The sequence below is a fragment of the Symphalangus syndactylus genome, chromosome 10 (genome assembly GCF_028878055.3).
Source record: "Symphalangus syndactylus isolate Jambi chromosome 10, NHGRI_mSymSyn1-v2.1_pri, whole genome shotgun sequence".
Classification (NCBI taxonomy): Eukaryota; Metazoa; Chordata; class Mammalia; order Primates; family Hylobatidae; genus Symphalangus; species Symphalangus syndactylus.
In genome coordinates, this window is record NC_072432.2 from 49,973,750 (window position 1) to 49,986,207 (window position 12,458).

The following is a 12,458-nucleotide window of genomic DNA, read 5'->3' on the forward strand; positions in this document are numbered from 1 at the left end:
CTCCTTTCTTCTCTGCCTCTTTTTCTTCTGCCAAATGTTTACAGACTTTTGTATGCTAAGCTGTCTTTTAGGTTCTAGAGATACAATTGTGGGCAAGAGAGACAAAGTAACTCCTCCTCCTGTGGGTTGGAGAGGATCGTGAAGAAAAAAATGACATGAATGAATGAACTTTACAATTGATTAATAGGTATGGAAGATTTGCTGAGAAGATATTTGAAGCCTTGGGTGAAAATGAGCTTTTTGCTTGTAATGGCTATAGTGTAATCCCCTGTGATATCCCTTACTTAGAAGCAATGAAGAATGAGATGTTCTAATGGTCTATACTTCATATTATGCTTTCTGACAGTCCTTTCTGTTCAGGGTGTTTTACTGTATTTTGTTTGGAAGAGTAACTCTGAGATGCCACCATTAACTACTTATTTCCGCTTTATGAGTGATTGGGTTTTATTTGCTTTGGTTCTGTTTGATTTTATCTTTCCAGTAAGGTGGTTTGTTCCACTCTGTTCTTTACCTTCAGGCAGCCATTGCCCTATGTTGCTTGTTAGGATTTCTAGGGAAAATAGACTGTGAAGGCACAGCTATTGACTTCCTAGTTTATTTATCTAAATGACTAAAGCAATACATTTAAAATATTTTGCTTTTTGTGAAATTTTAAACATAACAGAAATGTACAGTGAATTGTCTGATTACTATAGTAATTATATAGTTATAGTATAATTAATATAATAATGAGACAATTAATATCATTTACATAGATTTCCCAGTTATTAACCTCAGGTATATATGGGATCAATTTGGGGAGCCTTGTGGTAATTGAAAAGGTGTTAATATCGTATGAGAGAAAGTGAACTTTCCTAGCTGCGGAGCCCATGCTTTACTGTAAGTCCACCTGGAGGCTGGGAGGGGAGAGAGTGTTAGAAGGCTAATAATTATAGTTGCATTCACATTTTCTTCTCCTGACTTTATCTCCCTTTTTAGACTGTGATTTCACCGTGTCACCTATCTTTTAGCATTCTGAACTTCAAACTGAATATTTGACTTGGTGAAGAACAAACTGTTAAAAGCAGGTGCTTTTTAAAAAAATTTTATCTTTCATTAAAGTTCTAGGATACGTGTGCAGAACGTGCAGGTTTGTTACATAGGTATACATGTGCTCTGGTGGTTGGCTGCACCCTTCAACCCATCATCTACATTAGGTATTTCTCCTAATGCTATCACATCCCTAGCCCCCAACACCCTGACAGGCCCCAGTGTGTGATGTTCTGCTCCTTGTGTCCATGTGTTCTCATTGTTCAACTCCCATTTATGAGTGAGAACACGCAGTGTTTCGTTTTCTGTTCCTGTGTTAGTTTGCTGAGAATGATGGTTTCCAGCTTCATCCATGTCCCTGCAAAGGACATGAACTCATTCTTTTTTATGGCTGCATAGTATTCCGTGGTGTATATATGCCACATTTTCTTTATCCAGTCTACCATTGTGGGCATTTGGATTGGTTCCAAGTCTTTGCTATTGTGAATAGTGCTGCAATAAATACATGTGTGCATGTGTCTTTATAGTAGAATGATTTATAATCCTTTGGGTATATACCCAGTAATGGGATTGCTGGGTCAAATGGTATTTCTGGTTCTAGATCCTTGAGGAATCACCACACTGTCTTACACAATGGTTGAACTAATTTACACTCCCATCAACAGTGTAAAAGCATTCTTATTTCTCCAAATCCTCTCCAGCATCTGTTGTTTCCTGACTTTTTAATGATCGCTATTCTAACTGGCATGAGATGGTATCTCATTGTGGTTTTGATTCGCATTTCTCTAATGACCAGTGATGATGAAGTTTTTTTCATATGTTTGTTGGCTACATAAATGTCTTCTTTTGAGAAGTGTCTGTTCATATCCTTTGCCCAATTTTTGATGGGGTTGTGTTTTTCTCATAAATTTGTTTAAGGTCTTTGTAGTTTCTGGATATTAGCCCTTTGTCAGATGGATAGATTGCAAAAATTTTCTCCCATTCTGTAGGTTGCCTGTTCACTCTGAAGATAGTTTTTTGTTTGTTTGTTTGTTTGTTTGTTTTTTGCTGTGCAGAAGCTCTTTAGTTTAATTAGATCCCATTTGTCAATTTTGGCTTTTGTTGCAATTGCCTTCAGTGTTTTAGTGATGAAGTCTTTGCCCATGCCTATGTCCTGAAGGGTATTGCCTAGGTTTTCTTCTGGGGTTTTTACAGTTTTAGGTCTTACCTTTAAGTCTTTAATCCATCTTCCGTTGAGGTGTAAGGAAGGAGTCCAGTTTCAGTTTTCTGCATATGGCTAGCCAGTTTTCCCAGCACCATTTATTAAATATGGAATCCTTTCCCCGTTGCTTGTTTTTGTCAGGTATGTCAAAGATCAGATGGTTGTAGATGTGTGGAGTTATTTCTGAGGCCTCTGTTCTGTTCGATTGGTCTATATATCTGTTTTGGTACCAGTACCATGCTATTTTGGCTACTGTAGCCTTGTAGTGTAGTTTAAAGTCAGGTCACGTGATGCCTCCAGCTTTGTTCTTTTTGTGTAGGATTGTCTTGGCTGTACAGGCTTTTTTTTTGGTTCCATATGAAATTTAGAGTAGTTTTTTCTAATTCTGTGAAGAAAGTCAGTGGTAGCTTGATGGGGATAGCATTGAATCTCTATATTACTTTGGGCAGTATGGCCATTCTCATGATATTGATTCTTCCTATCCATGAGCATGAAATATTTTTCCATTTGTTTGTATCCTCTCTTATTTCCTTTGTGGTTTGTAGTTCTCCTTGAGGAGGTTTTTCACGTCTTTTGTAAGTTGTATTCCTAGGTATTTTATTCTCTTTGTACCAATTGTGAATGGAAGTTCATGATTTGGCTCTGTGTTTGTCTATTATTGGTGTATAGGAATGCTTGTGATTTTTGCACATTGATTTTGTATCCTGAGACTTTGCTGAAGTTGCTTATCAGCTTAAGGAGATTTTGGGCTGAGACAAGGGGCTTATCTAAATATACAATCATGTCATCCGCAAACAGAGACAATTTCACTTCCTCTCTTCCTATTTGAATACGCTTTACTTCTTTCTCTTGTCTGATTGCCCTGGCCAGAACTTCCAATATTATGTTGGATAGGAGTGGTGAGGGAGGGCGTCCTTGTCTTGTGCCGGTTTTCAAAGGGAATGCTTCCAGCTTTTGCCCATTCAGTATGATATTGGCTGTGGGTTTGTCATAAATAGCTGTTATTATTTTGAGATACATTCCATCAGTACCTAGTTTATTGAGAGTTTTTAGCATGAATGGGTGTTGAATTTTATCGAAGGCCTTACTGCATCTATTGAGATAATCATGTGGTTTTCGTCATTTATTCTATTTATGTGATGGATTACGTTTATTGATTTCTATATGTTGAAGCAGTCTTGCATCCCAGGGATGAAGCTGACTTGATCATGGTGGATAAGGTTTTTGATGTGCTGCTGGATTCAGTTTGCCAGTAGTTTATTGAGGATATTCATGTTGATGTTGATCAGGGATATTGGCCTGAAATTTTCTTTTTTTGTTGTGTCTCTGCCAGGTTTTGGTATTAGAATGATGCTGGCCTCATAAAATGAGTTAGGGAGAAGTTCCTCTTTTTCTATTGTTTGGAATAGTTTCAGAAGGAATGGTACCAGCTCCTCTTTGTACCTCTGGTAGAATTCGGCTGTGAATCTGTCTGGTCCTGGACCTTTTTTGTTGGTAGGCTATTAATTATTGCCTCAATTTCAGAACTTGCTATTGGTCTACTCAGTGATTTGACTTCTTCCTGGATTAGTCTTAGGAGGGTGTATGTGTCCAGGAAAATCCATTTCTTCTAGATTTTCTAGTTTATTTGCATAGAAGTGTTTATAGTATTCTCTGATGGTAGTTTGTATTTCTGTGGGATCAGTGATTATATCCCCTTTATCATTATTTATTGTGTCTATTTGATTCTTCTCTCTTTATTAGTCTAGCTTGTGGGCTATGCATTCTGTTAAACTTTTCAAAAAACCAGCCCTGGATTCATTGATTTGTTTGAAGGGTTTTTTCCTGTCTCTATCTCCTTTAGTTCTGCTCTGATCTTAGTTATTTCTTGTCTTCTGCTAGCTTTTGAACTTGTTTGCTATTGCTTCTCTAGTTCTTTTAATTGTGATGTTAGGATGTCGATTTTACATCTTTCTCACTTTCTCCTGTGGGCATTTAGTGCTATAAATTTCCCTCTAAACATTACTTTAGTTATGTCCCAGAGATTCTAGTACATTGTGTCTTTGTTCTCATTAGTTTCAAGGAATTTATTTATTTCTGCCTTCATTTCATTATTTACCCTGTAGTCATTCAAGAGCAGGTTGTTCAGTTTCCATGTAGTTCTACAGTTTTTTTTTTTTTTGAGACAGAGTCTCATTCTGTTGCCCAGGATGGAGTGCAGTGGCGCAATCTCAGCTCACTGCAAGCTCCGCTTCCTGGGTTCATGCCATTCTCCTGCCTCAGCCTCCTGAGTAGCTGGGACTACAGGCTCCCGCCACTCCGCCCAGCTAATTTTTTGTATTTTTAGTAGAGATGGCATTTCACTGCATTAGCCAGGATGGTCTTGATCTCCTGACCTCATGATCCACCCGCCTCAGCCTCCCAAAGGGCTGGGATTACAGGCATGAGCCACCTCGCCCAGCCATAGTTGTTCAGTTTTGAGTGAGTTTTTTAATTGAGACAGAGTCTCGCTCTGTCGCCCAGGCTTGAATGCAGTGGCACGATCTTGGCTCACTGCAAGTTCAGCCTCCCAGGTTCATGCCATTCTCCTGCCTCAGTCTCCCGAGTAGCTGGGACTACAGGTGCACGCCACCATGCCCAGCTAATTTTTTGTATTTTTAGTAGAGACAGGGTTTCACTGTGTTAGCCAGGATGGTCTTGATCTCCTGACTTTAAGATCCACCCGCCTCAGCCTTCCGAAGTGGTGGGATTACAGGCATGAGCCACCGCGCCTGGCCTTGAGTGAGTTTCTTAATCCTGAGTTCTAATTTGATTGCACTGTGGTCTGACAGACTGTTGGTTATGATTTCCGTTCTTCTGCATGTGATGAGGAGTGTTTTACTTCCAATTATGTGATTAATTTTAGAATAAGTGCTATGTGGTGCTGAGAAGAATGTATATTCTATTGCTTTGGGGTGGAGAGTTCTGTAGGTGTCTATTAGGTTCACTTGGTCCAGAGCTGAGTTCAAGTCCCGAATATCCTTGTTAATTTTCTATCTCAATGATCTGTCTAATATTGACAGTGGGGTGTTAAATTTTCCCACTGTTATTGTGTGGGAGTCTTAAGTCTCCTTGTAGGTCTCTAAGGACTTGCTTTATGAATCTGTGTGCTCCTGTATTAGGTGCATTTAGATTTTAGATAGTTAGCTCTTCTTGTTGCATTGATCTCTTTACCATTATGTAATGCTCTTCTTTGTCTTTTTTGATCTTTGTTGGTTTAAAGTCTGTTTTATCAGAGACTGGGATTGCAACCCCTGCTTTTTTTTGCTTTCCATTTGCTTGGTAGATCTTCCTCCATCTCTTTATTTTGAGCCTATGTGTATCTTTCATGTGAGATGGGTCTCCTGAATACAGTACACCGATGGGTCTTGACTCTTTATCCAATTTGCTAGTCTGTGTCTTTTAACTGGGGCATTTAGCCCGTTTACATTTCAGGTTAATATTGTTATGTGTGAATTTGATCCTGTCATTATGATGTTAGCTGGCTATTTTGCCCATTAATTGATGCAGTTTCTTCATAGTGTTGATGGTCTTTACAATTTGGTATGTTTTTGCAGTCACTGGTACCAGTTTTTCCTTCCTATATTTAGCGCTTCCTTGAGGAGCTCTTGAAAGGCAGGCCTAGTGGTGACAGAATCCCTCAGCACTTGCTTGTCTGTAAAGGAATTTATTTCTCCTTCACTTATGAAGCTTAGTTTGGCTGGATATGAAATTCTGGGTGAAAAATTCTTTTCTTTAAGAATTTTGAATATTGGTCCCCACTCCCTTCTGACTTATAAGGTTTCTGCAGAGAGATCTGCTGTTAGTCTGATGGGCTTCCCTTTGTTGGTAACACAACATTTCTCTCTGGCTGCCCTTAACATTTTTTCCTTCATTTCAACCTTCATGAATCTGATGATTATGTGTCTTGGGGTTGCTCTTCTTGAGGAGTATCTTTGTGGTGTTCTCTGTATTTCCTGAATTAGAATGTTGGCCGTCTTGCTAGGTTGGGGAAGTTCTTCTGGATAATATCCTGAAGAGTGTTTTCCAACTTGGTTCCATTCTCCCTGTCACTTTCAGGTACACCAATAAAACGTATGTTTTGTCCTTTCACATAGTCCCATATTTCTTGGAGGCTTTGTTTGTTCCTTTTCATTCTTTTTTCTCTAATCTTGTCTTCATGCTTTATTTCATTAAGTTGATCTTCAGTCTCTTATATCTTTTCTTCCGCTTGATTGATTCGGCTATTGATACTTGTGTTTGCTTCACAAAGTTCTCGTGCTGTGTTTTTCAGCTTCATCAGGTCATTTATGTTCTTCTCTAAACTGGCTTTTCTAGTTAGCAATTCCTCTCTCCTTTTTTCAGTGTTCTCAGCTTCCTTGCATTGGGTTAGAATATGCACCTTTAGGTCAGAGGAGTGTGTTATTACCCACCTTCTGAAGCCTACTTCTGTGTATTCATCAAACTCATTCTCCATCCAGTTTTGTTCCCTTGCTGGTGAGGAGTTGTGATCCTTTGGAGGAGAAGAGGCATTCTGCCTTTTTGCACAGGTTTTTCCTCATCTTCATGGATTTATCTATCTTTGGTCTTTGATGCTGGTGACCTTTGGATGGGGTTTTGGTGTGGATGTCCTTTTTGTTGATGTTGATGCTATTCCTTTCTGTTTGTTAGTTTTCCTTTTAACAGTCAGGCCTCTCTGCTGCAGGTCTGCTGGAGTTTGCTGCAGGTCCACTCCAGACCCTGTTTGCCTGGGTATCACTAGCAGAGGCTGTAGAACAGCAAAGATACCCCAAAGGTTGCTGCCTATTTTTTTCCTCTGGAAGCTTTGTTCCCAGAGGAGCACCCACCAGGTGCCAGCTGGAACTCTCCTGTATGAAGTGTCTGTCGACCCCTGCTGGGAGGTGTCTCCCAATCAGGAGGCACAGGGGTCAAGGACCCACTTGAGGAGGCAATTCGTCCCTTAGCAGAGCTCTAGTGCTGTGCTGGGAGATTCACTGCTCTCTTCAGAGCTGGCAGGCAGGAACATTAAAGTCTGCTGAAGTGTGCCCACAGCCTCCCCTTACCTCAGCTGCTCTGTCCCAGGGAGGTGGGAGTTTTATCTATACACCCCTGACTGGGGCTGCTGCCTTTCTTTCAGAGATGCCCTGCATAGAGAGGAGGAATCTAGAGAGGCAGTCTGGCTACAGTGGCTTTGCCAAGCTGTGGTCGGCTCCACCCAGTTTGAATTTCCCAGCGGCTTTGTTTACACTGTGAGGGCCTACGCAAGCCTCAGTAATGGTGGACTCCCCTCCCCCCACCAAGCTCAAGCTTCCCAGGTTGACTTTAGATTGCTGTGCTGGCAGTAAGAATTTCAAGCCAGTGGATCTTAGCTTGCTGGGCTCTGTGGGGCTGGGATCTGCTGAGCTAGGCTAGACCACTTGGCTCCCTGGCTTCAGCCCCTTTTCCAGGGGGGTGAAAAGTTTTGTCTTGCTGGCATTCCAGGCACCACTGGGGTATGAAAAAACTCCTGCAGCTATCTCGGTGTCTGCCCAAATGGCCACCCAGTTTTGCGCTTGAAACCCAGGGCCCTGGTGGTGTAGGCACCCATGGGAATCTCCTGGTTTGCGGGTTGTTAATACCATAGGAAAAGTGCAGTATGTGGGCTAGAATACACCATCCCTCGTGGCACAGTCCCTCATGACTTCCCTTGGCTAGGGGAGGGACTTCCCCCACCCCTCGTGCTTCCTGGGTGAGGCGTAGCCTCACCCAAGGAGGTGCTTTGTATCAGGCTTAGTTACTGACCAGCTGTGACCTGAACCTAAGTTTACTCATCTGATAAAAGAGATACCTACTTTTTCTACCAGGTATCCACTTATTTGCTGTTCAGAATAAATGAACTTAATGAGATAAAGTGTCTCTTACAGGACTGGCACATGTTAGGAGCTCACCAAACGATAATGACTGGTTGTTATCATTGACAATTATATTATTTGTGATTTAGGTTGGAACTCAGTTTATCCGTGGTGTGTCTGGAGGAGAAAGAAAAAGGACTAGTATAGGAATGGAGCTTATCACTGATCCTTCCATCTTGTTCTTGGATGAGCCTACAACTGGCTTAGACTCAAGCACAGCAAATGCTGTCCTTTTGCTCCTGAAAAGGTAAATGCTATGGGAACATTATTCTTTAGTTAATATCTTATCTTGCCGGGCGCGGTGGCTCACGCTTGTAATCCCAGCACTTTGGGAGGCCGAGGCGGGCGGATCACGAGGTCAGGAGATCGAGACCACGGTGAAACCCCGTCTCTACTAAAAATACAAAAAATTAGCCGGGCGTGGTGGCGGGCGCCTGTAGTCCCAGCTACTCGGAGAGGCTGAGGCAGGAGAATGGCGTGAACCCGGGAGGCAGCGCTTGCAGTGAGCCGAGATCGCGCCACTGCACTCCAGCCTGGGTGAAAAAGCAAGACTCCGTCTCAAAAAAAAAAAAAAAAAAAAAAAAAAAAAAAAAATATCTTATCACTACTATGTCCCAGATATTCTTGGGGCAGGGGGTTCAGAAATGATCAAAATAATTTCTTCCTCTTCTGTTGGTGGGAAGGTCAGTTAACAAACGAAAAGCATTATCAAGAAAAACAAAGCAGGTAAGAATGTAGGGAAGGATGGCTGTGATGAGGGTGTAGGGGGGTTGGGCCTGTTTTGCTGCTGTCTCTTTAGCTTCTTTATTCAATACCAACAGACACACACATACACGTTTTTTCTCTCTCTCTCTGCTCTATAACACTGAACATTTTGTAGTTTTCTAAGTAAACCTTTTTATTTCACACCTTTTTCATCTTATTCTTCCACCTTCAGTACTTTTTCTTCTTAGCTTCCTCCTGTTGGGCCTTTTTACTCTACTTATATCATCTTCAGACTGGGTTGTGAGTCTCCCATTTTGCTTATGAGGAATCCTTAGCTTCTTCTATTTCATATTGTACTGAAATTGTTGACCTACTGGCCTGATCCTCTTTGAGGCAGAATGTCTTTGTATACACTGGTAGCATACAGTAGGTTCTTAGAAAATGTTAAAATTGAAGTGACTCTTCACATAAAATATTTTGAATAGTAACAGTTTTGAACAGTGATTTTGGCCCTTCTTCTACCTGTGTATTGTTATTATAATTATTACAAATATTATTACAATTCAAGGTGAGATTTGGGTGGGGACACATATCATTCTGCCCTTGGCCCCTCCCTCCCAAATCTCATGTCTTCACATTTTAAAATCAATCATGTCTTCCCAACAGTCTCCCAAAGTCTTAACTCATTTCATCATTAACTCAAAAGTTCACATTCTAAAGTCTCATCTGAGACAGGGCAAGTTCCATCCACCTATGAGCCTGTAAAATCAAAAGCAAGTTAGTAACTTCCTAGATACAATAGAAGTACAGGCATTGGGTAAATACACCTGTTCCAAATGGGAGAAATTGGCCAAAATGAAGGGGCTACAGGTCCCACGCAAGTCCGAAATCCAAAGGGACAGTCAAATCTTAAAGCTCTGAAATTATCTTCTTTGATTCCATATCTCACGTCCAAGTCAAACTGATGCAAGAGGTGGGCTCCCAGGGCCTTGGGAGGCTTTGGCCTTGTGGATTTGCAGGGTACAGCCCCTCTTGTGGCTGCTTTCACAGGCTGGTATTGAGTGTCTGTGGCTTTTCCAGATGCACAGTTCAAGCTGTTGGTGGATCTACCATTCTGGGGTCTTAAGGATGATGGCCCTCTTCTCACTGCTCCACTAAGCAGTGCCCCAGTGGGAGCCCTGTGTAGGGGCTCCCACCCCATATTTCCCATTTGCACTGCCCTAGCAGAGGTTCTCCATGAGAGCTCCACCTCTGAAGTTGACTTTTGCCTGGACATCCATGTATTTCCATACATCCTCTGAAATCTAGGCGAAGGGCAGGCCTAACACCACATGGAAGCCACCAAGGCTTGGGGCTTGCATCCTGTGAAACAACAGCCTGAACTCTCTGTTTGTCCCATTTAACCATGCCTGGAACATAGGGTACCAAGTCTCGAGACTGCACGAAGCAGCAAGGCTCTGGGCCTGGCCTGGGAAACCATTTTTTCCTCCTAGGCCTCTGGGCCTGTGATGGGAGGAGCTGCTGTAAAGACCTCTGACATTCCCTGGAGACATTTTCCCCATTGTCTTGGTGATTAACATTTGGCTCCCTATTACTTATGCAAATTTCTGTAGCAGGCTTGAATTTCTCCTCAGAAAATGGGTTTTTCTTTTTTATCACATCATCAGCCTGCAAATTTTCTGAGCTTGTATGCTCTGTTTCCCTTTTAAACATAAGTTCCAATTTCAAACCATATCTTTGTGAATGAATAAAACTGAATGCTTTTAACAGCACCTGAGTCACCTCTTGAATGCTTTGTTTCTTAGAAATTTCTTCCAACAGATGCTCTAAATCATCTCTCTCAAGTTCATAGTTCCACAAATCTCTAGGGCAGGAGCAAAATGCCACCAGTCTCTTTGCTAAAACATAGCAAGAGTCACTTTTATTCCAGTTCCCAACAAGTTCCTCATCTCCATCTTAGACCACCTCAACCTGGACTTCATTGTCCATATTACTATCAGCATTTTGGACAAATCCATTCAAGAAGTCTCTAGGAGGTTCCAGACTTTCCCACATCTTCCTGTCTTCTTAGCCCTCCAAACTGTTCCAACCTCTTCCTGTTACCCAGTTCCAAAGTGGCTTCCAGATTTTTGGGTATCTTACAGCAGCATCCTGCTCTACCAGTACCAATTTATTGTATTAGTTTGTTCTCACACTGCTAATAAAGACATACCTGACACTCGGTAATTTATAAGGAAAGAAGTTTCATGGACTTACAGTTGCACATGGCTGGGGAGATCTCACAATTTTCACGGAAGGCAAGGAAGAAGAAAAGGCATGTTGTACATGGCAGCAGGCAAGAGAGCTTGTACAGGGGAACTCCCATTTATAAAAGCATCAGATCTTGTGTGACTTTTTCAGTACCACGAGAACAGTATGGGGGAACTGACCCCGTGATTCAATTATCTCCACCTCGCCCCACCCTTGATATGTGGGGATTGTTACAATTGAAGGTGAGATTGGGGTGGGCACACAGCCAAACCTTATCAACCTGTAAGTCATAACTCCTGTGAAAAGGTACTTTAGCACTATTTTGGTCATGGACTTAGACCAGAGATTAAATCCCAGCCTTGCCTCTTACTAACTGTGATCCGTTGGCCAGTTGCTTGATCCTTTAAAGCATATTTATAAAATGAGGGTAATAATAATAATATTGGAACTGCCTCATAACAATATTGTGAAAATTGAAATGAAGTTATCTCTAAAGTATTTAGCAAAGACACAGTAAGTACTCAGTTATGTTAATTGCATTATTAGGGCAGAAGAGTAAAAACCAATTTCTAAAGAGCCAGAAGACCTAAATGATAAGTCAGAATGAGATATATGACCATTGGTTTAATATGTAGTCCACAGTTTGTGCTCAAACTTGTAAATACTTGCAGATTACCTGGGTTGCTTCTTAAAATATGGATTCCCTAGACCTACTCCCAGAGATTCTAATTCAATGTCTGGGAAGACTGTCCTAGAATCTGCATTTTTAATAACTATTCTAGTTGATTCTAGATTGTCAATACAACACACTGAAAATTCCTATTCTGTTTTAATAAAAGCATAGAATTTAGGTTTCCTAACTATAGCTAAATAATATGAGATGAAAAGTTAATAAGACAAAGTCAAGTTGAACTAGAAGCAAACAATCTAAAGGCAAGAATAGAGTATTTTACCGAGAAATACAAGTTTTAGATATTTAATGACTCATTATTGTCTCACTTTTAACTTAGGATGTCTAAGCAGGGACGAACAATCATCTTCTCCATTCATCAGCCTCGATATTCCATCTTCAAGTTGTTTGATAGCCTCACCTTATTGGCCTCAGGAAGACTTATGTTCCATGGGCCTGCTCAGGAGGCCTTGGGATACTTTGAATCAGCTGGTATGGTTGACTTTTTTATGCTGTAAAACCCTTCATTAATAGAATCCTGAAGGAGAGGAAAGTGGTTCTGCAGGAGTGCTGTTTGGTCTTTGGGTAGACATACCATGAGAATCTATCACTTCAAAATGTGTTTGTACCGTTTGGTGCTAGTATTTTTCTTCATTTTTGTAGCACCAGCTTGTTATTTAGGTATCTTTCTTGTCTTATTTGAATGTGCATGCAT

General features: G+C 41.2%; 1 protein-coding gene across 5 annotated transcripts in view; it reads left to right on the top strand.

The window, feature by feature from the left end:
* Positions 1–12,458, top strand: part of ABCG2 (ATP binding cassette subfamily G member 2 (JR blood group)) — a 136,656-nt gene that overhangs the window by 98,302 nt on the left and 25,896 nt on the right. For all 5 annotated transcript variants that reach the window (XM_063610254.1, XM_055297034.2, XM_063610255.1 and 2 more), the window contains 2 exons: positions 8,208–8,365; positions 12,084–12,235. In XM_063610254.1, coding sequence (XP_063466324.1) covers positions 8,208–8,365; positions 12,084–12,235 — 310 coding nt within the window. The remainder of the gene's footprint in view (positions 1–8,207; positions 8,366–12,083; positions 12,236–12,458) is intronic.